The sequence below is a fragment of the Alosa pseudoharengus genome, unplaced genomic scaffold (genome assembly GCF_046254945.1).
Source record: "Alosa pseudoharengus isolate Yale_2024_CS ecotype anadromous, Long Island Sound unplaced genomic scaffold, YU_APseudo_1.1 YU_APseudo_1.1_scf_8, whole genome shotgun sequence".
Classification (NCBI taxonomy): domain Eukaryota; kingdom Metazoa; phylum Chordata; class Actinopteri; order Clupeiformes; family Clupeidae; genus Alosa; species Alosa pseudoharengus.
Genome location: NW_027468870.1, coordinates 10,177,831 through 10,204,848, shown reverse-complemented (window position 1 = coordinate 10,204,848; position 27,018 = coordinate 10,177,831). Strand labels below are relative to the sequence as shown.

The window sequence follows — 27,018 nt, the reverse complement described above, 5'->3', positions numbered from 1 at the left end:
GGATTCTCGTTCAAATGCTATAAAGGACGGTTTGGAACTAGAAAATTTCATTTTGTGAATATGTGCTTTGGCTAGTATTAAAAGTAGATTGATAATATAGAATTGGTTGGATTTGGATGTCGGGTATGAAGAGAAGCCAAACAGTACATCTTTAAGAGATAGAGAGGAGAAAGAGAAATCAGAGAGTATATGTTGAGAAATGAAAGCACTGAGGTCTTGCCAAAAGGTACAAGAGTGGGGACAGGACCAGAGTAAATGTTCAAGATTCTCAGGATCCTGTTGACAGAAAGAGCAGTCTGTAGTAATGTCCTTCTTGAATCTTTGCATAAAAGTCTTACATGGGTAAATTCGATGGATTATTTTAAAAGACACTTCTTTAATTTTATTCGTAATCAAATATTTAGAAGATAAACACCATACTTTCTAGGTCAGAAAATAGGTTATTCCAGTATGAAAGCGCTGTTGGGATAGAGACCTTGTCTTTTTGAAAAAGAGTGTTTATTCTACGGTTGTTATTTCTTTTATTAGTAGAGAAACAGATTTGGCCAATCTCAGTAACAATGGGATTTAAAGGTAATAAAGGGGAGTTATGTGAAGAGAGTTATATGATGAGAAGAGAGACAGCACCAGAAGGGATAGCATCAAAGACTATAGCGTACTCCCTAGGAAGAATAGGGATGTTGTACCTGTGTAGAAGTTCAGTGTAGGACATTAAATCTCCACTGGAGTTGAGCAGCTGAGTAACTAGATAAATACCATGACCAAATCAGTTTTCTAAAAATAATGTTTTGTGTTTATATAGCAAGTCTCTATTATTCCAGACATAATATCTGTGTGGTGAAAAGTTGTGTTTATATATTGTAGCGATCTCACCCTCAGACAAGATTCACCTTTGGCCAGGACGGCCATTTATTGGAACAGGAAGACTCAGACGTACACAGACATACAGATAGGGCAAAACAGGGGTAGTCTCAGCCGCACATGCTACACACAATAAGGGTTTACCACACACATCAACACGAGGATAAACACATGAGGTACAACTAAAGAGACTAACACGCTAACAAATACACAACATGGTACACGCAACTACAACTATTATAATCGACATTACACATTCTAGCATTCACTCGCACTGCATTCTGGGAGACACTCATTCAACGTTAGACATGTACATCCACCGACGCTACATAACCCCCTCCCGAGCCATTGTCGTCCCCGGCAATGACAGCTCAGCTCACCGCTCGCGGCTGCGTCGGTGTCAATTCCAGTGCTTAGTCCAAGTGACCGGAAAGCCTCCGGCTGCACGATAACCCATCCCGACTGGAAGGGCTCTCGGCTGCCTCTGTCACGTCAGTTCTCCCCCGAACAAGCACCAGAACCGGCCAGACGTGGGTCGTGGTGTCGCTTGGGCCCTCAGTTTCCCGCCGTGCAGCTGCGCTACCTGAAACAGCAGCAAACAGTCCCACTGCAAGCCGAACCCCCGGATACGCTGGAACCCCTGGACGTTCGGTAGCCCCCTCTGGCTACTGTGACAGCTCGTGGCCGTTGCCACCTGTCCACAGTGTGCCGATCTCCAGGCGGTCAGCAGTCCACGTCGAGGTCCCTCCTCGCGCTGCCCTCTTGTAGAACTTTTGTCGGCTGTCTCTCGAGCACAACGATGCTCCACTGTGGCGGGAAATGGAGACCCCGACCCTCTCAGCAGGCTCGGGACACACAGGAACTCACACACAAAACATGAAAAACATTGCGCAGACTTGCGTCAACCGGAACGTGCGCACTTAAAATCTCAAACAGTCCACAAAACGATAGCTCCCAAGGCTCTACAGGTCGACGTTACCCTCTTGGTCACTAGCTGGAGCACCGCAAGCTCCCGAACTAGCAGCTATGACTCCATCACACTCTCGACCGGCAGCTGACGCTCTGGAAGTTCTTCCGTAGCTGGCGGTGTAAACCCGGCCGCTGTGGTCGTGTTCCAAGGCCGTCAGAGAGTTCGCGCTCTCTATGGATGAGATCCTCGGATGACGGCAGCATCGACATCGGCGTCGAGCCGGGAACTCCTCAGCCGGGGCCGCTTCCTCCAGCGCTGGCAGCTCTCGTCGGCTGTGCAGGGCTGGTCCCGCTGGTCGCCTGCACAGGTCCCGCGCCGGGCCGACAAGTACTCCATCCTCCGAAGTGGCGAGCTCGGCGAGCTGGCTAGTCCTTAAAAGGACCATTGGAACATCTGCTGAGGTTCGCCGCCATCTTGTTGGTCTGGTCTTCGGCCTTCTTCACCGTCTTGATCTGGCGTAGATCTTCGCGCCCCGGGAGGGGCCCATCCCACTTCTGACACCAATGTAGCAATCTCACCCTCAGACAAGATTCACCTTTGGCCCGGACGGCCATTTATTGGAACAGGAAGACTCATACGGACACAGACAACTACATAGAGCAACACAGGGGTAGTCTCAGCTGCACATACTACACACAATAAGGGTTTACCACACACATCAACACGAGGATAAACACATGAGGTACAACTAAAGAGACTAACACGCTAACAAATACACAACATGGTACACGCAACTACAACTATTATAATCGACATTACACATTCTAGCATTCACTCGCACTGCATTCTGGGAGACACTCATTCAACGTTAGACATGTACATCCACCGACGCTACAATATCATGTTCCAGGAGAGAAGCATCTGTTTATGAAAATTAGAAAGACTTAAGGGAATTTTTTCAATATTATAATTACACAATAAAAGAAACTCAAGGCCACCAAGTTTAGAGAATAAGAAGTTAGGAATGAAGTTCCATATAGAATTAGGGTTCATGAGAAATTGCTTAATCCAATTTATCTTGAAGGTATCATTTAAAGTAGAGAAATCAAGAAAGTGAAGGCCACCGTGTGTATAGGAGTTCAATAAAACTGATTTTTTTTAAGTAGTGAATACTATTTTTCCATGTAAAATTGTAAAGAATTTTGTCAATGGACATAGATGTTTGTTTGTTTACGTCAAGAGATAGGGCTGCATATGTCAGACGGGATAAGCCTTCTGCTTTGGACAACAAAATTCTCCCTTTAATGGAGAGGTCTCTCTGAAGCCACTGATTAAATATTTTCTGTGTTTTTTCTATGATAGGATTAAAGTTCAGAGAGCATCTAGTGTCTTGTTTACTGTTGATAGTTAGACCAAGGTAGCCTAAGTGACAGTTTCTTTAACAGGGATGTTACAAATGGATGGACTACGTTTTAAGGGGGAGCAGCTCGCATTTATTTGTATTTAAGTATAGCCCAGAGGCCTGAGAGAATAATTTAATTGTATTTATAGCTATTGGAACCTGTGAGGCATCCTTTAAGAACAGGGTAGTATCATCCGCCAGCTGACTCTGGGCTAATTTTAATGAAATCGGAGAGTAGCTGAGCACAGATCAGGAACAAGTAGGGGGAGAGTGGACAACCCTGTCTGACACCACAATTCACCTCAAACCTAGGAGAGGTCCCAGAATATAATTTAATAGAGCAGTTTGCATTTGTATACATAGTCTTAATAGACTCACAGAAATAAGGACCGAAGCCAAATTTATCTAGGGCCTGAAAAATGAATTTGTGCTCGACTGTGTCAAAGGCCTTACAGAAATCTAGAAATAGAATATAAGCTTCGTTGTTGCAAAGGTCATGGTAGTCTATAAGGTCCAGTACAAGCCTGATGTTGTTAGAAATGTGTCTATGTCTTAAGAAACCAGATTGGGTTTCATCAAGTGGCCAGGCTCTCCGTAGATGGGCTCTGGACATTCTCTGGTCAACACATAATATATAACTTCCGGTTTAGTTTGCAACGTCATAATTTCACGCCGGAACTAGAGGAAAACACAGCATGGCAGCGTCGGTGCTTCGTGTATCAACTGAATGAATAAATGTTAAAGTTTATAACCTTGAAAGGAATGAACTTAAGGAACCCTTGGACTAAGGGTGTTAATTTCTCCGCAACCACATTCCAATCAGAGAGGACAGTGATCGGAAGAGGTGCTACAGTTGTGAAGTTTACTTGCACACGTGTTCTACCATGGTCAAAGACAAGAAGAAATCCGTAAAATTCGACTTGCCTAGGTTTGAGACTTAAAGATATTGTAAATATGGTATTTAGATAATTACATTGTTAACGATACCAATTGTTATGGAAAAATTAGCCAGAATACCATTATTTCTGGCAATTGCTGTTGTGGGCTAGATCTGGCTGTTTTGGGGGTTTACGCCAAATATTTTATTCATCTTCTTCCAGCAAAACCACCACTAGTAGGACGATGGACGAAGAATTGGAAAGCGACGAAGATTTCCTCCCAGACAACGAGAATATCATCAGTGCAAGTGAGGATGAGGTAAGTTAGGAAAGGTCTTTATTTAACTTACATACCTAACTGGCTGTCAGTCAGTCTGACTAGTAGTGATGTTACGGTTGATACCGAGGCTCCGAAGCGTGTGTCGAGAACGTCAAGCCATTCTCAGGAAAGCCCCGTATCGAGGCTTGAGTTGTATTGGTAATTTGACGTCAGGCGTCGTTTGAGGCCTCGTTTGGCTCCACTGCTTTGAGTTGTGGTTCACTTTAGACAGGACGCTTCGACTTTTAAAGTGCGTATGTCAGGTTAAAACAATTTTTTGACAAATGAAGGGACATGAAGCAAGATAGTAGTGAGTAGTGATTTTCTTGAAAAAACAACTTTAAATGCAATAGAACAATATTTACAGTTATTTTTATAACTGAATTTATGAACATTCCAGACACAGTGTTGACCTCATAAGAGGGAGTCCAGCAAAGTTGAGCATAGGGGAGAATGGGTTTTAACTGCATTTTTCTTTTGCACTGATAAGGCCAAAAATGTTCTCTATGACATACCAGTGGTTCATAAGCATGAGCCTGACTGGCAGGGACAAAGTAAAGACGAATAGGCTACAAAATTTAGGTAAATCATGGCCATCAAATCATCAGTGAGAAATTGATTAGGGGTGTGAGTAGGATCGGATCACTATTAGTATGTAATGCATCATGGCTTAGAAATTGTAGTTGTGTCATTTGCCATAACATATACAACAAGTTAAGTAGAATCAGTAAGCAAATTAATAGTCTGTCTATAGCTAACATTAGTTGATAAGCAGATGTATATAAAGAGCAAATGTGTGGTAGCACATATACACTGATGGCATTATAGTCAGGTCTCTAAAGAAAAGCATATATGCCCATGGTTGGCTGAACACAGACTAATGAGTTGCTTACTGATTCTACTTAGTTTAGGCTATATAATGGCCTATATGTGATGGCAAGTGACACAACTGGGATTTTCAAGCATTGCTACTTACCCATATCCTCTTCATCACATCAATAATGGTTGCCAGTAAAGAAAAAAGGTATCAGGATATTTTTATGTCAGGCAGGTAGTAGACTCTAGCATGACATACTGGAATGAAGTCATGTTTTTGGCCTCATCAGTGTAAAAAAAACTACTTTATGATCCCTTATCCCATGTGTTTTAATTGACCAACTTTGCTGGACTCCCTCTTATGAGGTCATCATTGTGTCTGGAATGTTTCCTGGAATGTTGATAAATTCAGTTATAAACATAACTGTAAATATTGTTCTATTGTATTTAAAGTTGATTTTTCAAGAAAAATCACTACTCACTACTATCTTGCTTCATGTCCCTTCATTTGTCAAAAATGTTTTTTAACCTGACATACGCACTATTCGATACTCGAATACGTAGTCTACTCGCGGGTAGTTGTCAGTTGTTGGTTGGTTGTAGATTAATTTTAAATACTACCCAGTTACCAAAGCACTTTCACTGCCCTCTATTCTTCAAACACACTCAGTTACAAAAGCACTTTGCTCTTTTCTGTGTGATTTTACTCAACGTTAGCCTACAATTTAATAGATTTTTTTCTCTGAAAGAAGGCTGATTGTAGGATAGGACACTGGGTAAGGCGTTGGACTAGACATCGTGCGACATGGGTTCGATCCTTACTACCTCGAGATAATATATTTTCGCGGATCACCTTCTACTTCATTTGTTACAACTAAATATTTCACTGTAAGGAAGTTGCTCTTTGGGACACTGGGCAAGGCGTTAGTTTAGGGATCTCGCAACCTGAGTTCGATCCTTATCTCGATTTTCATGAATTTTCACAGATCGCCTATAGCTACTACTTTGTTAGGCTACAAAGAGAGGAAATATTTCAACACAGGAATCGCTTGTATTCCCCAATGCCTGTACTTATAAATGTATCAAGCATTTGCAGACCAAATGGCGCTTTTTCTATTGCTCTTGTTTGTGGAATTTTTATTAGTGTTGTATTTTTATTGACCAGTAGGTGTCCTAGGGTGCATTCGAAGCCCCGAAATGAACCACTTTTTAACACATTTGGCTGGAAAGCTTCAAGGTTTCAAGAAGCTTCATCTCGCCATCACTACTGACTGGCTCTCTCCCTTGCTCTCGTTAAATGGGATTTGATTGCTAGCAGAAACCAGTCATAACCAAGAGTTTGAAGAAAAATTGGAGGGTTTGACGAGTATAGTTTAGTGTCAACGTGGGCAGTAGAGGTATTGTGGTGTGTTTGAGGGTGTGCAAACAGTGTACCTTGAAAACAATCAAGGTACAGTGTGAATAAGAAACAGGATAGAGAAGAATGTCATGGTAAGTGCAAGTTAAGTGTGTTTGGTTGCTTAGTGGTGTTAGGAGAGGAGGTACTCATGGAAGAGCTGTGTCGTCAAGAGGGTTTTGAAGAGAGAGGGACGCCTCTGCCCTGGGAACTGGTAGTGGTTGATATGGGTGGTTGGTTGGTCAGAGAGTTAGGGTTAATCCCTGGGGTGGTGGTAGTGTAGTGGTTAAGGAGCTGGGCTAGCATGCAGTAGCCAGAAAAGTTGTAGGTTCAATTCCCGGCTTCCACTGTTGTGCCCCTAAGCAAGGCACTTAACCCCTAGTCGCTCTGGGGACAATGTAACAATGCCCTTGTTATATAATTGACATAATGTAAGTGGCTTTGGATTAAGCACCTGCTAAATAAATAAATGTAAACATAACCCAAGGTCAGAGGGTTACATTTTAACATTTTACATTGGTTGCACTGCTGGTGCGCCTAACTTTTTCATTTAGGTGCACGGCACATAATTAAGGTGCACCCAACGTTTTTTGTAGCACTGCATTAATCAGTCAGGATCAGAGCTACCAGAGACAGAGTACGGGCAGGTCTTCACACAACAGGTGTGATTCTTGGACTCTGGGGGCACATAAAATGTATATAAATTGCTTTTATCATAATACAACAGAATAAACATTACTATTGTCAGAAGGAAGAAAACACAAAATGAGAGAGTTTTGCAGATATCACTGTGTTGTGATCTGGTGCTTAGTGTGGTAACCGTGGTGTTTGTTTGTCTACAGGATGCCAGCGGTGACGAGCGCAAACATACCAAACTCCTGGAGGCCATCAGTTCCCTGGGTGGCAAGAGGAGGTGAGGGCTCGCCATGGCAACCACCTCTACACTGTCTGGTTTATATCATAGCATAGTGTTATGCATTACTCCAAAAAGACGGTCACATACCCCTCACCATATCTCGGGGGTACTTTCCATAAGATCATCTCTCAATGCAAATCAAACCAGTTATTAGGCTAACTGAAATGAAACCATGCCAATCTCTAGATATGGTGAAGGGCATGTGATTATGTGGGGCTATTTTAATTCCAAAGGCTAAGGAAACATAGTATGCAGATCCTGTAGATCCATGAACTAACTGGCCTTTAAAAATAAAAATCTGCCTGCCTCTATGGGAATTCAACATAGTATGTATACTTATAAGCCCCTGTATTTAAAGGAAGAACATTTATTTATTTACGATACATATGTCCTTAAAGGTTTTTTCCTCATTTCTTAAATTAAATATATTACGATCAATTTCCAAAAGATGATTTTTTATTCCTCTTTTTACTCAACTTTAGTATGTGTATGTACAGGGTATGTAAACTTATGAGCACAGCTGTATCTACATTGTATGGTGGTGCAATGATTAGCATGACGGTACAACAGTACAGGCTTTAATGCACGTTCTCAGGTTCGTTTACCACATGAAGCTTTTACATGCATAGCTTATTACCTTGATAATTTCTGTTGTTCTAGAGACTTTAGAATTCTTAGTTATACTCTTTAATGAAAGATAAAGTATCATGCTAGTTAGTTATATACTCTTTAATGAAAGATAAAGTGTCATGTACATTTAGGAGCCTGTTCAGTGACAGTAACCATAGGCCAGTGGGCTACATTAAGTCTAATGCAAGCCAATTAAGATAGCCTAATCCAGGCTACTAATGATTAAAAACGGTTCATGTGTTGGAGATCGCTCATGAATGTCAAATCAACTGTGTGCTAGTCTACGAAGTCAAGATTAGCCTATTAAATGACAAAATTGAAGCCATTACATTAATTATATTTCACAAACACTTCGGCGGAACTATGAAAAGTGTTTTTGTTTGTTGCTTTCAGGAAGAAGTTGGCGGAGAGGTCAGAGGCCAGCCTGCAGGTGTCCGAGTTTGCCGTGAACGCCGAAGGTGGGCGCAGGGAGACATCTCTTCTCTTTTCTATTTTCACTTGAACCCTTCATTGGGCTGATTTAAGGGGACGTGGGGAGGGAAGGATTGGCATGTGACAAAGTGCTGTAAAGTGAGGATGCTGTCTGAAAGCATAACATGAATACTTTTGACTTGTTAAATATCTTTGGAACAGAGAATGAGTAAGTGTGTCAGAGAACGGGAAGAAACTAGCGTATCCACCATGAATCACATGAATAAACTGACCCTAAAGCGAAAAGGAATCACATGACTAAACTGGCTTTAAAGCGACCAGGAATCACATGACTAACGGCCTACCTGCCAACAGTAGGGTTAGGCAATGTCCCCTAAATTGGCATTTGACGATGTGTACAGTAAAACATTGTGATGGACGATAATATCGTCGGGGGGGGGGGGGGGGGGTTATGTACAGACATATGGTAATAATTAATTACCATATGTCTGTACAGAAATACATTTATCATTTTCTACATAACAAAATAAAAAATATATTATATAGGCTTTACGGCCTGATGAAAGTGGACAGCTAAGAGAGACATACTGACCAGGACTGACTACTGAAGTTGTGTGGAAGATCTGCTCCAAGAAAATCGTCGTGAAAGACGGATAGACAATCAATCTGAACACTTCCGTGTGCACCAACCAGCGGAATATTACACATTGCCAGCCTTCACTGGGCCTAGCAAAAAAGCTACTTAAGACTATTATCGTGGTCACTCATTTAAAATCTTCAGTAGGGCGCTATGCAGCATCCCACGTTATCAGGCTACCATCTATGCTGACTATGAGGGCGGCGGGAAGTGAAAGTAAAGGGCTGCGATCGCGCAGTCCAGGCTATAGGAGGGCGAAGTAAAAAAAACTTTTACAAATAACGAATCACGATTACCAGTCCGCTGCTGTCTGGGACTTTTGCTAAATGCATGAAATACAAGCCTCAATACAAGATCACAAGGCTACCTTCTGATCCTATAATTAATGAAAGAAATAGTTTATTTTAACACAGAGGAGAAGGACTCATTTGGCGCTCGCTGTAGCCTCGCAAAAATATTTGAGCGCTAGAATGTCCTAGTCGTAGCCTAACAATAATAATTCAATAGGACTATTTTCTGCTAAAACATTAGGCTACATATTTTACATCCAATGTAGGCTATAGGCCTGCGAGACATGTAGCCTAGGCTACAAAAAGACAATTACACATTCACATCACAGTCAGGAATTATTTGAATAAGACGGTAGATTAATGTCTTTTATTTTACAAGACGGTAGACTAATATAACTGTTTGGCTGACAGCCTTTAAAGTAGGCTCAATTTCATTTCCAGGGAAAGTTTTTTTTTTTTTATGTACAGCAGGAATTAGTGACTGACGTGTGGGGTCGTGGCATCACGATGGTTGCTTCCCATCGTGATGTCTGTCAAGCATCACGATGGACGATGATATCGTCCATCGGCACAGCCCTACTGCTGTTTTTGCTATTTCGCCAGATGGCACGAACCATGTTCATCAACTACCTTTTTTCCATGACCAAGACAAGACAACACTGACATTATTAAACACTAACCGTCATATCAACATGCAATATTGATATAGTCAGTACCCAATTAGATTTAGACAGATTTAGATTTAATTGTCTTAATCGTGACATTTGACCGTAATTGTAGCTCTTCTTAATTTTGACCTGTAGTTTGTTGAGATGAGTAAATTATGACCTGTGCAACCCCTCCCTGTTAGGCGCTGGGGAGAAGGTGGTTCTCTCCGATCTGCTCAGTTCTGCTACAGAAGCATCTAGAACTGATGGAAGCCTGACAAAAACTCAGAAACAGCTGAAGAACCTGGAGAAACGTCATGCTACTCTAGAACTCCCCCTGAGCCACCAGCAGACAGAAAAGGTAGTTATTGTCTGTCTGCCTCATTTTTTCTGACTGTCTATGCTTCTCTCTATCTATTTGTCTGTATCTGTTTGTCTGTCTATATCTGTCTGTTAGTTTGTCTGTCTATTTTATCTACTCATCTATTTGCCAGTTTTTCTGTCTGTCTATGTTTATCTATTTATCTGTCTGCCAGTTTGTCTGTCTATATCTGTCTGTTAGTTTGTCTGAGTATATCTGTCTGTCTGTCTGTCTATTTATCTATCGGTGCTATGTCTTCATCTGCCTGGTTGGCTGTGGGTGTAATCTGTGTGTCTCCTCTGTCGTCCCCTTGCAGATCCAACGTGAGGCGGCCTTTCAGAAGGCCTCGAAGGAGGTGTCTCGCTGGGAGAGTACCATCATCCTCCAGCAGAGGGCAGAGCAGCTTGTCTTCCCCCTCAACCAGCAGCCCAATAGGCCCAGACGCATGGAGCAGGTTGTCACCAGCTGGAAGGTACACACACACACACATGGATATACAAACACACACTCAGAATGAGCGTGTCTCATTTCAGGGGCTACATGGTTTTAAGGCCAGATTCGTAGACCGGTTGCGTCATAGTAGCGCGACTAGTGCTGTCCCATTTCGTGGGCTCCTTCGAATTCGGCCGACAAATCCACCCTTCTTTTCCCCGAAACGGAGTGCGCATCGGGTATATGCTTCGCGGCCTACCTGGTCCCCCAAGATTCGATACGTTTATGACGTTTCATTCAAGACATGGCGAGACAGTCGGCAGAGCCTACACATGTAAACATTTAATAAACGGTTTAATAACATTTAAATTAAATGATCGGGTTTCAATGTGAACTATGGTTAAGCTATGTAGCCAATTTCCGTATCAAACCTAAATTTAGAACCACTTTCTAAATAAATATGTTCAAACATTTCAAATTGAAATGATCAACAAGTCATATTAACATGCTCAGATATGATCACTGGTCAGTAGTCTATTAGGCCTACTATATTTTCCACGACTTAGGCTACTAGAAGACTATTACACAACACATTTAGGCTAAAGAAACTAGTTGATGGCATTTTGCATAAAGGCTATAATTAGTTCAAGGGAGGATTACATCCACCAAAGGTTTATTAAAGCGTCTGTTTGTGACATCTAGCTTACGGACGGATAATAACAAATTAATTTTGATAAATTATTAATTTGTCCATTAGCAAAGCAGCAAATACAATTTCATCAGTTCAAATGAACTAATGTGTTTGAACCGCAGCCTGACACACACGATGCCGCTGTAGATCACAACATAGTTTTCGCGAGGTGTAGCCTAACATAGCCAGTAAGCCTAAAGCAAGTCTGATTACTAACATTGTAAATGTGCATTAAGAAAATAGCCTACTAGCGATATATTTTATGTGGCAAAGGCATGTGGTCATGATGCTTTGTGCATGATCGAGATAATGAAGGACATCTAGCCCTACAACAACACAGCACAACAAGAGATGAAAACCTCTGCTAAATGGATGCTCAGCAGCTGAATCACAAATATATTTGTCAACGTTGCAGTTGGAAAAACGTATCGGTCTAGAAGCCAGGTCAGTTAACAAGTAAGATAAAGTGCAATGTGATGCATTCAATCATATATGTCTGCAAACGACCATTAGCTACAGTCACCACCATAAGTTACTCAACCGATCACAGCTGTCTGGCTATAGGCTACGTTATCCTGCCGTCCTAGCCAGGCTACCTTAACTGTTGATATTCCCTCCTAAGTTTTTGAAATTAGTCTACATGTCAGCAAACAGGGAAAGAAATTACGCTGCCCGTGCCCACCTACCTCTTTAAAGTTTGGTTTTAACCAGGCTAGAAAGAAAAAGGCCAAGGCTGCTCACATGAATATGCTCCAACTCCCTTTGAAATCGCCATCTCTTGAAAAGTAAAGCGACACTTGTGTGATTGCTTTTTAGCCGGTGGGTGAACAAATTATTTAAAATTGGAGATGGACGAGGCAGACAAAGGCTATATGGGCATGTACCCTCCTATCACATTTTTGACTAGTCTTATAATAAATGAATATTGACAGATGCCGCAATTAATTCCTTGATAACAATTCCTTTTCATTGTAGCCTGAATGTTGTTCTTAGGATAAGTGTCTGCTAAATTAATCAATGTAAACATGCTAAATGATAGGGAAAGGAGCAGCAGCTAAAAAAACTCAATCCTTTTAGTTTGGAAGGACTTGCATAATTATATATCTTTTTAATAATTCAAATAGATTGATGATTGCTCTCACTCAGTTAGCTTCATATTATTGTAACCTATACATAAAACGTAACACGTTGATCTGAAAGGATGCTTTTCACGAACATGAGTTAGAAAGATCAGTAGGCCTACTCGGGCTAATGACGTAACATATCCGTTCTTTTAGGCTAGACCGTCCCATTTAAAAAAACGTTGGTCCAGCCAGGTCCGGTCTATGCGGTCACAGAAGACCAGTGCTAGGTAGCACGAATGCTCCGAAGCATCCAGCCCCTGAAATGAGACACGCCCACTCAGATACAAACACACACTCACACACGGATATACAAACACACACTCACACAAACACACACTCATACACATGCACACACAGACACATATGCACACAGACGCACAAACACACACAAGCACACCTACACATCCCACTGGAATTGGTGTTTTTGAGTGATTGATTGGTCAGACACACTGTTAGAGCAGGAGGTTATTTTTGATTGATTGATGTGATTAATTGATTGATTGATTAATATGTGCATTGCTCAGACTCTCACACTGCTAGAGCAGGAGGTTATTTTTGATTGATTGATTTTGATTAATTAATTAATTGATTGATTGATTGATTGATTAATGTGTGCATTGCTCAGACTCAGACTCCGCTGGAGCAGGAGGTGTTTGCTGTGCTTCACGCCCACCGGCAGCCAACCCTTGACCCCGTGTTGACCCCCGTGGAAGAGGCGCAGCTGCAGGCCATGAGTTTGGAAGAGGTGAAGGGGGCATGTGTGTCTGTGTGTCTGTGTGTGTGTCTGTGTGTGTGTGTGTGTGTGTGTGTGTCAGTGTGTGTATATGTCTATATGTATGTGTGCGTGAGTGTATCTGTGTGTGTAAATGTTTGACTTTCTGTTTGCTGCTGCTGTTGTTGTTTAATGAGTGATGTTGTTCTTGTTGTTGTTGTTGTTGTTGTTGTTGTTTAATGGTTGCTGTTGTTGTGGTCCCCAGGCCCAGCTGCGACGTGCGGAGCTGCAGAAGGCTCGAGCGCTGCAATCCTACTACGAGTCCAAAGCGAAGAGAGAGCGCAAGATCAAGAGCAAGAAGTGAGCTCCGCAGGGGTCAAAGATCAACCAGAGTACAGTTCAGTTCAGGGACCGGGAGACCTGCTAACCCTAAAGATATCAGGGACCGGGAGACCTGCTAACCCTAAAGATATCAGGGACAGGGAGACCTGCTAACCCTAAAGATATCAGGGACAGGGAGACCTGCTAACCCTAAAGATATTAGGGAGAGGAAGACCAGTGGGGTATAGTACGAAGCAAGTTAGACATATCTAGGCTATCTAGACATATCGAAGTTACACAAAGACTTAATCCAGGGTATAAGTTAAAGGTTGTATCAGCGATCAATGTGATAATTTATGTTTGGGCCTTTTTTGGGCCTGAATCGCTGATACAACCTTTAAGTGATACTACGATAGCAGTTATGTGATATATTTGTAAAACTAGGCTTTCAGCTCAACTGTGCGCGTTGTCTGTGTTGGGATGATGTTGGCCAATTGTGAAACGTGGAGACGCACAAGATCGCCTATTAAAAACAATTTCTTCCGTATTTATGAGCGATAGCGTAATCTAGACTGCGGCCATTTTTAGTGTTTAGCCTATAACATCAAACAAATCGATTGTCAACAGATGTTGTATGTTATGCACGTTCATAGTGGCATATTTGCATGCACAACACTGTTAAAGCGCCTGCGAGATCCAAAATGTTTGGAGAGGCAGAGCTCCACCTGTAAGATATTCAAGATAATTGATTGGTCAGTAGGCGGTAGTTTTACACGATTTGAGCTATATCTTAGCACATAATCTGTTCCCGACCAGGTTTGGTTGGCAGCATAAGACACCATGGTGATACAGCGACGCTAAAACAGCCACTTTCGTGTCACAGCATACCCTGGCTTAGAGCACAACATACCTTGCTAACCCATTTATCGAGATTCGTAGTATAGCCTACTGCTAATCCTAAAGATATCAGGGAAAGGAAGACCTGCTAACCCTAAAGATATCAAGGAGAGATTTAAAATTCAAACAAATCTGGAATAGTGTAGACATGGATGTAGAAAATATTCAGGGTAGGGTGTATGAAATACACCCTACACATACACAATCACTTACTTTCAATTTAAACCTTTTTGTCAGGAGTCTCGCAAGCAAGCGGGCTAGTTGAATAGTCTACTTCACAACTAGCTGTTGTCAAATTGTTAGGGAAGACATTTTGTGATTAACACATCACGGTTAAAAATGAGCAACAATAAACAAATGTTGAATGCTATTTCTTGTCAGAAATAATCTGTACAGCAAAAACGTGTTTTAACAGCTGCAAGAAATAGAGGCTTCATGGTCATGGCCCATGGTTTGTAAATTATTTTCATAAAACTCCAAGTTGCCCTATCATGACTTCACTCTCCAAACTCTTCACTGCACTGTAGCCAATTAACTGACAGTATGACAGTATAGGCTATTTATTTTCTGTACAATAAACACATTTATTTTTTCAACTTTTGCAATATTAAGCACTTGGCTACGTAACACAAATCTGCAGGAGGGAGAATGCACGTACGCAGCGATTACACAATGAAAGAATGGTAGCCAATTCACTAACTCAAGACTTCAATGCTCTGCACTTTCTGACATCTTCCATGTAAGTCAACTTTCAGTCGACTCCTGTGGCAGCGCGCCCACTCTCAAAACAGACCGCTGCGTGTTTTTCCACATTCGAATATTCATTTTCACCTTCGAAATTCTGTTCTTTAAAACTATTCGAATATATATTCAAATTTAGAATATTCGTTGCCCTACTTCTTAGTCCATCCATTGGCCATCTACTCAGTGCTGCCTGGGTTTTTGCTGAGTGACCAGAAGCCGAGGCCTTTAGTGTGCATATGTTTTTAATGACCACATATTCATTATTGTCTATTGGTGCTTCAGTGCTAATGTGTGTGTGTGTGTGATGTGTCAGATACCATAAGGTGCAGCAGAAGGCGAAGAGGAAAGCCTTCCTGAAGCAGTTTGAGGAGATGTGCAAGAGTGACCCCGAGAGGGCCATGGAGGAACTGCAGAAAATGGAGAAAAACAGGATCGAGGTGAGAAACGGGAGAGAACATTAAGAGATGAGATGAATAAAGGTGTGTTTCGTGTGTGTGTGTGTGTGATGATAATGCAGATAACTGATAACTGTTTACAAGACTGCTTGTGGTGGGGTTTTTTTGGTTTGCATTTCGTTTTGCCATTATTTCACTGTTATTTGTTGAACAGGACATTTATGTCTGCCCGTCTCTTTTTCTCTCTGTCTCTCTCGCTTTCTGTCTCTTTCTCCTTGCAGGAGAGGATGTCTCTGAAGCATCAGAACAGTGGGAAATGGGCCAAGTCCAAAGCAATCATGGCCAAATATGACCTTGGGGTGAGTGTGTGTGTATGGGGGGTGGGGTTTGGAGGTGTGTGTATGTGTTAAAGATCTATGTGTGTCTGTTAATGGTGTATGTATGTAAAGTGTGTGTGTGTGTGTGGTTGGGTTGGGGGGGGTTGAGTGTGTGTTAACCGTGTGGGGGGGGAGGGTTTAACCGTGTGTGTATTTGTGTTAACTGTGTGTATTAAAGGTGTGTGTGTGTGTGTGTATAAGGGGTGTGTTTGTGTGTGTGTTAATGGTGTGTGTGTGTTCTCAGGCTCGTCAGGACATGCAAGAACAGCTCGAACTCAACCGCCAACTCACCCACAAGCCCCTCCCCTCCGCTGAACTCCACGGTGACAGTGACCACGACGATGACAACAACGACCCCACTCTGACCAATGATGACCAGACACTGCCCGACATCGCTAACGATGCATCGGCCAATCAGAAGGAGGGGGCAAACCCCTGGATGAAGATGACTGCTGTCATGCCAACAGCAATGGAGGCAGAACCAAAGAGCATCGTGGTCACGACCGACAGGTAGGGTCAGTGCCAACCGTTTAGGATGAGGACAAACAGTTAGGGTCAGTACCGACAGGTAGGGTCAGTGCCAACCGTTTAGGATGAGGACAAACAGTTAGGGTCAGTATCGACAGGTAGGGTCAGTGCCAACCGTTTAGGATGAGGACAAACAGTTAGGGTCAGTACCGACAGGTAGGGTCAGTGCCAACCGTTTAGAATGAGGACAAACAGTTAGGGTCAGTATCGACAGGTAGGGTCAGTGCCAACCGTTTAGGATGAGGACAAACAGTTAGGGTCAGTACCGACAGGTAGGGTCAGTGCCAACCGTTTAGGATGAGGACAAACAGGTAGGGTCAGTACCGACAGGTAGGGTCAGTGCCAACCGTTTAGGATGAGGACAAACAGGTAGGGTCAGTACCGACAGGTAGGGTCAGTGCCAACCGTTTAGGATGAGGACAAACAGGTAGGGTCAGTACCGACAGGTAGGGTCTGGTAGGATCAGGACCAAAAGGTAGGGAAGGAACAACAGGCAGGAACAGGTGAGGTGATGACGGACAGGTAGGATGAAGACGAACAGATAGGGTCGGGACGGACAGGTAGGATTCTATCCTTCGAGAGAGGATTGCGTGCCATGTCCATCAATGACCACCACAAGACTGCACTGATAACATATTATATTCTGCGCAATGCGTCTTTTCAGTGAGGGTTTTCGTTAGTAAACAAGCTAGCTATTGAGATGTCTGCTGTCCAGAACCGTGAGGGACCCTGTAGTGTGGGACAGAATCAGATATTTGACATCAGCACAGTGTTAAGAGGCAGGATGCACACAAGACAGTCACATGTCTGATATGTTCTATATGATCTGATGGGCTCTATATATCTGATGTATTCTATATGATCTGATGTGTTCTATATGACCTGATGTGTTCTATATGACCTGATGGTGTCTACACCGTGTTCCAAATTATTATGCAAATTGGATTTAAGTGTCATAAACATTTATTTTTTTGTGGATGGTATTGTGTCTCAGGGCTTTTTGGATCATTGAAATCAATCTCAGACACCTGTGGTAATTAGTTTGCCAGGTGAGCCCAATCAAAGGAAAACTACTTAAGAAGGATGTTCCACATTATTAAGCATGCCACAGGTTTCAAGCAATATGGGAAAGAAAAAGGATCTCTCTGCTGCTGAAAAGCGTGAAATTGTGCACTACCTTGGACAATGTATGAAAACATTGGATATTTCCCGAAAACGTATGCGTGATCATCGTACTGTGAAGACATTTGTCGCTGATTCAGAGCACAGGCAGGTTTGTGCAGACAAAGGCATAATAAGGAAGGTTTCTGCCAGAAAAATTCATAGGATTAAGAGAGCAGCTGCTGAAATGCCATTGCAAAGCAGCAAACAGGTACTTGAAGCCGCTGGTGCCTCTGGAGTCCCACGAACCTCAAGGTGTAGGATCCTCAAGAAGTTTGCAAGTGTGCATAAACCTACTATTCGGCCACCCCTAAACAATGCTCACAAGCAGAAACAGTTGCAGTGAGCTCAGGAATACATGAAGACTAATTTTCAAACAATTTTGTTTATGGATGAGTGCCGTGCAACCCTAGATGGTCCAGATGGATGGAGTAATGGATGGTTGGTGAATGGCCACCATGTCCCAACAAGGCTGAGACGTCAGCAAGGAGGTGGCGGAGTCATGTTTTGGGCTGGAATCATGGGGAGAGAGCTGGTAGGCCCCTTTGGGTCCCTGACGGTGTGAAAATGACCTCGGGTGGGAGGCAGTTCACATCCAAGCAGCAGCTCTGGGAGGCTATTCTGACATCCTGCAAAGACATTAAAGCAGAAACTCTCCAAGAACTCACAAGTTCAATGGATGCAATAATTGTGAAGGTGATATCAATGGAAGGGGTCCTATGTTAACATGTAACATAACATGTAACATAACTTGGCCTGTTAAGATGTTTTTGATTGAAATAACTTCTTATTTAATTTATATGACCTCCTAATGCTGCAAATTCAACAAATGACCATTTTTAGTTCTTTACAACCTATAAAATGTCTTGAAACTCTAATGTGCATAATAATTTGGAACAGTGCATTTTGAGTTTTTTATTTTTGATAAAAATACAAACCTCATTGTTAATAAAATAAAATGTGTTCTATATGACCTGATGGGCTCTATATGAGCCTCCCGTTTCCTGCTGTTCTGCTGTCGATTGTGTGATCTGACTTAGTCCGTCTGTCTGTCTGTGGGGCTGCAGTGAGCCTACAGAGGTGGCGGCGTCGGGAGGAGGAGGGGGCGACGCGGAGACGGAGGAGGAAAGGCTGCTGGGAGAGTTCGCCCGTCGCAGGCAGCTCAGGAAGACGAACGAGGAGGAGGAGGAGGAGGCCGACGAAGAAGCCAGACAGAAAGATGGTGCGTGGTGGAGTGTGTGTGAGTGTGTTTGTGGGTATGCGTGCATGTTTGAGTGTGTGTAGGTGTGCGTGTGTGTGTGTGTGTGTGTGCGTGTGCGTGCATACCTGTATGTGCTCTGATGTAAACCAGTAAAATATCCACCTTTCCTGCAGAAGAGTCTTCCCAGGCTGCTGGTGGTCCCAGCATCTCTTTCACCATAGCGGAGACCAGCGAGGAGGAGGAGGAGGAGGACCAGATGGATGAAGCAGCTGCATCCGAGCTTAATGCGCTCTTCGGACGTCTGGCCAAGCAAGGACAACAAGATGCTGCCCCCTTGGCAACCGTAGGAGTCGCTTCCATGGATACACTGCTGGATGAGGACACAACACGAGTCCGCACGCTGGAGGAGGCGGAGCTACTGACAGAGACGCACAGTGACACCGCCCCCATGGTATGATTGGCTGATTAACATGTCCATCTGGCACCATCTTGTGTGTGTGTGTGTGTGTTTGATTATTGCTTCTGTGTTGATAGGTCAGTGTGTGTCTGAGTGTTTGTTTGATAGTGTATAGTGATTGATTATTAGTGTGTGTGATTATTGATTGTGTATATTGATTATTGCTCTGTACACGTCATTGGCTCAAGCTACCGTTCCAACATGTCACTATTGTACCTATGCCAAAAAACAAAACCCCATCATGTAATGCCTAAATGACTACCGCCCTGTGGCCCTGACATCAACAGTGATGAAATTCTTCACAAGCATTTCAAAGCACTTAATTTGCTCATCTTTACCAAGTTCCTTCGACCCCCCTCCAGTTTGCCTATAGAACAAACAGGTCCAGAGACGATGGCATCTCCAACCTCCTGCACACCACCCTAAACCACCTGGAGGGAGGAAAGGGGACGTATGTGAGAAAGCTGTTTATTGACTATAGTTCAGCATTCAATACCATAGTCCCCCACACTCTGGTCACAAAGATGAAGACTCTTGGATTAAACAACACCATTTGCAAATGGGTTCACAGCTTCCTCACTGACCGATCACAGGTGGTCAGGGTGGGTGGTCTGACATCTTAACCATCAGCACAGGTGCCCCCCAGGGCTGTGTTTGGAGTCCTCTGCTGTATAACATCTATCTAACACCCATGACTGCAAAGCCAGCAGCAGTCACACCTCAATCATTAAATTTGCAGATGACACAGTGGTGGTGGGCCTGAACACCAACAACAATTCGCCTTATTCACCGGCGGCCAGAACGAGGCTAAAGGGTACACTTGCCATTACACCTCAGTCCAGCAGATGGTGGTGGTAATGCATTCCGTTTGCAAACTGCCAAAAAAAACTCACTGAAGAAGAAGAACAGGCCAGTGAACCCTTCTTTTTTCGGTGAGCTTTTTTTTTTTGGCAGTTTGCAAACGGAGTGCATTACCACCACCATCTGCTGGACTGAGGTGTAATGGCAAGTGTACCCTTTAGCCTCATTCTGCCCGCCGGGTGAATAAGGCGAATGAACAGGCCTATCTGAACCAGGTGGATGAGGTAGCCCAGTGGTGCCAGTCCAACAATCTTACTTTGAATGTCAGCAAAACAAAGGAAATGGTGGTGGACTGCAGGAAACAACAGAGCAGAGATTACACTCCACTAAAGATCAGTGGGCTGCCAGTGGAGAGAGTCACAAGCTTCCAATACCTGGGAGTACACCTCACTGACGATCTAACATGGACTGTTAACACCCAGCACACACTGAGGAAATCAAGGCAAAGACTACTTCCTACGTCATCTGAGGAAGTTCAAAGTATCAGCACCCACCTTGAAGGCCTTTTACTCCTCAGCTGTGGAGAGTGTTCTGACAAGTAGCATTATCACTTGGTATGGGAACAGCCCGTGACTGCAGTGCCTTACAGAGAGTTGTGCGATCTGCCGAACGCACCATCAGAGCACCTCTCCCTACCCTGCAAGAGATCTACAAGAAAAGACTATGTACCAGGGCCCAATGTATTGTAAAGGACTCCTCACATCCTGATCATGGACTTTTCAAAAGACTGAGGTCAGGCAAACGTCTCTGCTGCTACAAGACCAGAACAGAGAGACTGAGGAGGAGCTTCTATCCTCAAGCAATCCGTATCCTGAACAAGACTATATAAACTACTTTTTTTACACACTTGCACATGGACTGTACACACACTGCACTTTTTATTCTCTCTTGCTATTTATTATTTCTTGATCTTTCTTTCTTCACACTTGCACAGAAAAAGCTGAACACCAAACGAAATTTCATACTTTACATTAGTATTGCTATGTATGTGACAAATAAACATCCTTGTATATTTATTGATTATTGCTGTGTCTGTTGGCCCAGGTGGAGTCCGAGGCAGCGGCAGCAAGTGGTCATGGGAATAAGCACGCCCCTAAGGTGAAACGTCGCCAGAAGATCATCGACCTAGAACAGGTGCTGACCAAGCAAGCCAAGAGCATCCGTGTTCCCATGACGGCACCGGCTGTTGAAGACGCCGAGGATGAGGTGAGAGACTGATCCGACGACCCTCTGTGTGCATGTGCGTGTGTGCAAGTGCTGTATGTGTGTAAGAGAGAGTGAGAGTCGGTAATCTGATGGGTACACAGACCTGTAGCTCGTTCCGTGAGAGAGGTGTTAGTCATGGTTCCCAGGGAGAGGTGTTGTCATGCTTCACATGATGACGGTTTTTCGGTCCCTTTAAAGGCCCTGGACGAACAGACGGACGTGATCCGCGAGGCGTTCGCCGGAGATGATGTCGTGTTGGACTTCCTGAAGGAAAAACGGAAGCAGGAGGAGGCGAGCAAACCTAAAGACGTGGACTTAACACTGCCCGGGTGGGGCCAGTGGGGAGGGCTCGGCGTCCCGGTTAAGAAGCACAAACGCAGGCGGTAAGGCCCATGTGTGTGTGTGTGTGTGTGTGTGTGTGTTTGCTTCCTTCAAGTTGGCCTACAGGAAGTGATGTCAGTTGACATGACTTGTTGACACCATGGTGATTTTGTATTTTAGCTTCTTGAAGAAAGCTCCGCCTTCCGTGCCCAGGAAAGACCGGAAGCTTCCAGCAGTCATCATCTCAGAGAAGCGAGACTCCTCTGTCGCCACCCACCAGGTTAGAGATGGAACTACAGGAGGGGCACATGCTCTTCACCTGCTCCCCCTGCTACACTTTATCACTCTATGGGAATAGGCTCAGATACCCAAATACCCAGGACTAATGTAACACTAATACCTCTCTTCTTCCTCTCTCCTCACTCTTCCTTCTCTCGCAACTCTATCCCATCCTTGTCTCTTCCCTCTTTCTCTATTCTCTTCATTCTCTCTCCCTCCCTCTCTGCCTTCACCCATCTTTTTTCTCTCCCTCTCTTCTCTATTACTCTCTGCCCTCACCTCTATCTGTTTTCTCTCCCTCTCTTCTCTCTCTACATTCCTCTCTTCTCTCTCTCCCTCCCTCTCTGCCTTCACCCATCTTTTTTCTCTCCCTCTCTTCTCTATTACTCTCTGCCCTCACCTCTATCTGTTTTCTCTCCCTCTCTTCTCTCTCTACATTCCTCTCTTCTCTCTCTCCATTCCTCTCTGCCTTCACCCATCTTTTTTCTCTCCCTCTCTTCTCCATTCCTCTCTGCCCTCACCCATCTGTTTCCTCTCTCTCCCTTCCTCTCTGTTCTCACCTTCTGCCCTCTTCTGTCTCCAGGTCAGCCAGCTTCCGTTCCCCTTTGAGAACCCTGCCCAGTTTGAAAGGAGCATCCGTTCTCCTCTCGGTTCTACATGGAACCCAGAGTTGGCGGTACGAAAGCTGACGGCGCCGCGGATTGTGACAAAGGCAGGCGCCATCATCCAGCCACTTTCCAAGGACGACGTCATGTCCAGCAAGAAGACGCCGGGCAAACGGGGCGCCCCCGACCTCCTCCTGGGCAATGTGGAGCAGGGCAAGGCGGGCCACAGACCAACGGCCAAGAGGAAGAAGCACAAGAAGTGAACCACTTCCCCGCGGCGGAAACACGCCGGACACCAGATGAGGAAGCCATAGACCTGGCCTGGACTCTCGCTGGAGCTCAGAGGTTGACCTTGACTTTGACCTTTTGGCTCTCGCAGAGCCCACTCTTACACCTGACCTTTACACCTGACTCCCCCAGACACCGCCCACAAGAGAATGGTAGCTGAGGAAACGCCGAATTGAGCTCAGCGTCTTCAGAGGAGGGATTCTTTAGCCCCAGAAACTGTATAAACTGTTTAAAGGTCATGTTGGGGTGGCTGTGGTGGGCTGGGTTTGCAGCAACGAGTTTATTAAACAGATCATAAGATGTTACGTTGGCTTGGTGTCTTGAGTTCTGTTGGGATGAATCCACTGATGAAGTTGGCCAACTGCTGATGGCTTTTAATCATTGGCAGGAGTGTATGTGTCTTATGTTAAATCTAGTGTGTGTGTCTTGGACTGATGGTAATGAATCTAGTGTGTGTGTGTGTGTGTGTCTTGGGATGGTGATGTTGAATCTAGTGTGTGTGTGTGTGTGTGTGGTGGGTTGGTGGCGATGCTGAATAGTGTGTTTCGGGATGGTAATGTTGAATCTAGTGTACGTGCCCCTGGTTCACCCCTGAGCTGAGGCAACTAAAGGCCGCTGGCTGCCGTCTTGAACGGCTATACAAGAAAACTGGCCTTACAATTCACTCCATGCTCTACACCGAACATATTCAGACATATAGGGATGCACTCAATGCTGCCCGCTCAAACTACTACTCATCACTCATAACCTCCTCCATGTCCAGGCCAAAAACCCTATTCAGGACTGTGGACAAACTCCTAAAACCCCCTGTCACTGCCTGTCCTAAGACCCCTGAGCAGTGCCAGGCCTTCTTACACTTCTTTGATGATAAAATTAGCCAAATCTACCACCTTCAACCCCAATGCTATCTCTTTCTCTTCTTCTCCTCCTTCTCTGGGCCCTCAGCTCTCTCATTTCACCGCTACTGACTCCCTCACCATCACTGACATCATTACTAAGTCCAACTCCTCATCGTGTCAGCTTGACTCTGCCCCCACCCCTCCACTTAAAGCCTGCTTCACATCCCTGTCTGAACCCATTACATTGATTGTTAACACCTGCCTCAACTCGGGTGTGGTGCCTGCTGCCCTAAAGACTGCTGCAGTTACACCCATTCTCAAAAAAACCTGACTCCGACCCTACATCACTAATAAATTACCGCCCTATCTCCAACCTCCCCTTCCTGGCCAAGGTACTGGAAAGAGTGGTGGCCTCACAACTACACACCTTTCTTAACCACCACGACCTGTATGAGCCCTTTCAATCTGGCTTCCGCTCATGTCACAGTACAGAGACTGTCCTTCTACGCATAGTTAACGATCTCCTCCTGTCTGCTGACTCTGGTTCACTTAACATTCTCATTCTCCTTGACCTTAGTGCTGCTTTCGATACCATCAACCACAATGTTCTAATCTCCCGTCTGTCTGCTATTGGTGTTTCTGACACAGCCCTCAATTGGTTTCAGTCATACCTCACCAACTGAAAGCAGTTTGTAACACTTGGTCCACATCAGTCCCCCAAGTCCCCGGTCACTCGTGGTGTCCCCCAGGGTTCTGTACTTGGGCCCCTCCTCTTTCTCATACATCCTCCCTCTTGGCCAGATTATTCGCAGCCACGGTCTCAACTTCCACTGCTATGCAGATGACATCCAACTCTATTTTACCACTCCCTCTCCCTCTGACCCCCCACCACGCTCCCTCACTGAATGCCTCTCTGACTTAAAATTATGGATGCAAAACAATTTTCTCAAGCTCAACACAGACAAAACCGAAATTCTGCTGATTGGCCCTAAAAGCATCCTCACCAAATCTCCCCATCACACTCTCAACATTGATGGCTCATCTGTCCACTCCACCCTTGTTGTTAACCTTGGCATTCAGCTTGACTCCACCCTTAGCTTTGATCCTCATATCAAATCACTCACTAAGATTGCTTTTTTTCACCTCCGTAACATTGCACGCCTCCGACCCTTCCTCTCTGCTAGTAATGCACAGACTTTGGTTCACTCTTTCATTATGTCCCGTTTAGATTACTGCAACTCACTTTTCCTTGGTCTTCCCACTAAAACCCTTCAAAGACTACAATATATTCAAAATTGCAGCCAGGCTCCTCACCCATACCAGACGATCAGCACACATCACCCCCATTCTCCATCAACTCCATTGGCTACCAGTTCCGTCCCGGATCAAATACAAAGTACTACTACTCACTTTCAAAGCCCTCCACAACCTTGCTCCCCCCTACATCTGCGACCTCCTGACCCCTTACACTCCTTCCCGCTCACTCAGATCCTCTGACCAAAACCTCTTGGCTATCCCCCGCTCCAGACTCTCCACCCTGGGTGGCAGGTCCTTCAGTGCCTTGGCCCCCAAACTCTGGAACTCCCTCCCCCGACCCCTTCGTGCCTGTCCTTCTCTTCCTTTCTTCAAAGCACATCTCAAGACCTTTCTGTTTAATGATCACTTCTCCTCCACACCCAACACATAGTTCCATACAGATAACTTGTCTTTGTTGTATTGTTTTGTCTGTTTGTTATTGTGTTTCCCTGCCTTTGTCTCTGTTGTATTGTTTTGTTTGTTATTGTGTTTCCCTGCCTTCCTACTATGTAAAGCGACCTTGGGTTTGAGAAAGGCGCTATATAAAATAAACGTATTATTATTATAGTGTGTGTGTGCGTCTGTGTGTTAGGTTGGATTGGTGATGATGCTGAATCTAGTGTGTGTGTGTGTGGGGGGGGGGGGGTGTAACGGAATCTAGTGTGTGTGTTGGGTTGGTGGTGCTACTATCTAGTGTGTGTGTTGGGTTGGTGGTGCTACTATCTAGGGTGTTGGGTTGGTGGTGGTGCTACTATCTAGGGTGTTGGGTGGTGGTGGTGGTGCTACTATCTAGGGTTTTGGGTTGGTGCTGGTGCTACTATCTAGGGTGTTGGGTGGTGGCGGTGCTACTATGTACGGTGTTGGAATGGTGGTGGTGGTGCTATTATCTAGGGTGTTGGGTTGGTGGTGCTACTATCTAGGGTGTTGGGTTGGTGGTGGTGCTACTATCTAGGGTGTTGGGTTGGTGGTGGTGCTACTATCTAGGGTGTTGGGTGGTGGTGGTGCTACTATCCAGGGTGTTGGGTTGGGTTGGTGGTGCTACTATCTAGGGTGTTGGGTTGGTGGTGGTGCTACTATCTAGGGTGTTGGGTGGTGGTGGTGCTACTATCCAGGGGGTTGGGTTGGTGGTGGTGGTGCTACTATCTAGGGTGTTGGGTTGGTGGTGGTGGTGGTCATGCTGAATCTAGTGTGTGTTGATTGTGTAGATGTAGGTCTACTCTAGTGTGTGTTGATTGTGTAGATGTAGGTGGTGGTCATGCTGAATCTAGTGTGTGTTGATTGTGTAGATGTAGGTCTACTCTAGTGTGTGGTGATTGTGTAGATGTAGGTCTACTCTATTGCCTCTAGAAACCGGGTCTGTAGAAGATGTCCGTGGTGTGGAGCTGTAGGGTCAGGTATTTTAAGCCAAAATAGGGGTCAACGTTGAACAAATTGCAACAGAAGAAAATGTAACTGATTTTGTATCCTCAATATGTCCTGAGGAAGGGAAAAAAAGCCCAGAAGAATGGGCAAGGGAAAGTTTAGAAAAAGACCCAATATACCCTATTCATGCGCCTATACAGTATTTTTCTCACGTAATTAACCTTCACATATCACTATGAAAATTACTGAGTTGATTACTTGCATCAATACAAACAAATTAAGTTTTTTGAAATTGTTTGTTAACATGGGCAAACAGGGCACGATGTAATTATGTATAGCTAATATAGTGACCCAAAACTAATTACAACATTTGTCAAACAAATTGACCAAAGCATGGAGGAAGATAATACATGTCTTAACTGGTAT

The 27,018-nt window shown here is 44.3% G+C and overlaps 1 protein-coding gene across 2 annotated transcripts; it reads left to right on the top strand.

Annotated features, from left to right (window-relative positions):
- Positions 1–3,826: 3,826 nt before the first annotated feature.
- On the top strand, positions 3,827–25,797 carry LOC143111599 (U3 small nucleolar RNA-associated protein 14 homolog A). Of its 2 annotated transcripts, none has more exons than XM_076273841.1 (17): positions 3,827–4,101; positions 4,274–4,370; positions 7,425–7,495; positions 8,522–8,586; positions 10,338–10,495; positions 10,812–10,967; positions 13,368–13,487; positions 13,720–13,814; positions 15,730–15,853; positions 16,093–16,170; positions 16,433–16,698; positions 18,945–19,099; positions 19,255–19,529; positions 21,441–21,602; positions 21,801–21,985; positions 22,104–22,203; positions 22,786–25,797. In XM_076273841.1, exons 1-17 carry the CDS (start codon positions 4,058–4,060, stop codon positions 23,068–23,070), a joined length of 2,436 nt encoding a protein of 811 aa, XP_076129956.1. In that variant the 5' UTR covers positions 3,827–4,057; the 3' UTR covers positions 23,071–25,797. The 2 variants fall into 2 exon arrangements, with proteins under 2 accessions (XP_076129956.1, XP_076129955.1); XM_076273840.1 differs by having other exon boundaries at positions 3,828–4,101; positions 19,252–19,529.
- The last annotated feature ends 1,221 nt before the right edge of the window (positions 25,798–27,018 follow it).

Coding starts and splice junctions, on each gene's coding strand:
- LOC143111599 (XM_076273840.1), top strand. CDS start 4,058: ATGGTCAAAGACAAGAAGAAATCCGTAAAATTCGACTTGCCTAG. Junction 16,699..18,944: donor ATCGTGGTCACGACCGACAG/GTAGGGTCAGTG, acceptor GTGGGGCTGCAG/TGAGCCTACAGAGGTGGCGG. Junction 19,530..21,440: donor ACAGTGACACCGCCCCCATG/GTATGATTGGCT, acceptor CTGTTGGCCCAG/GTGGAGTCCGAGGCAGCGGC.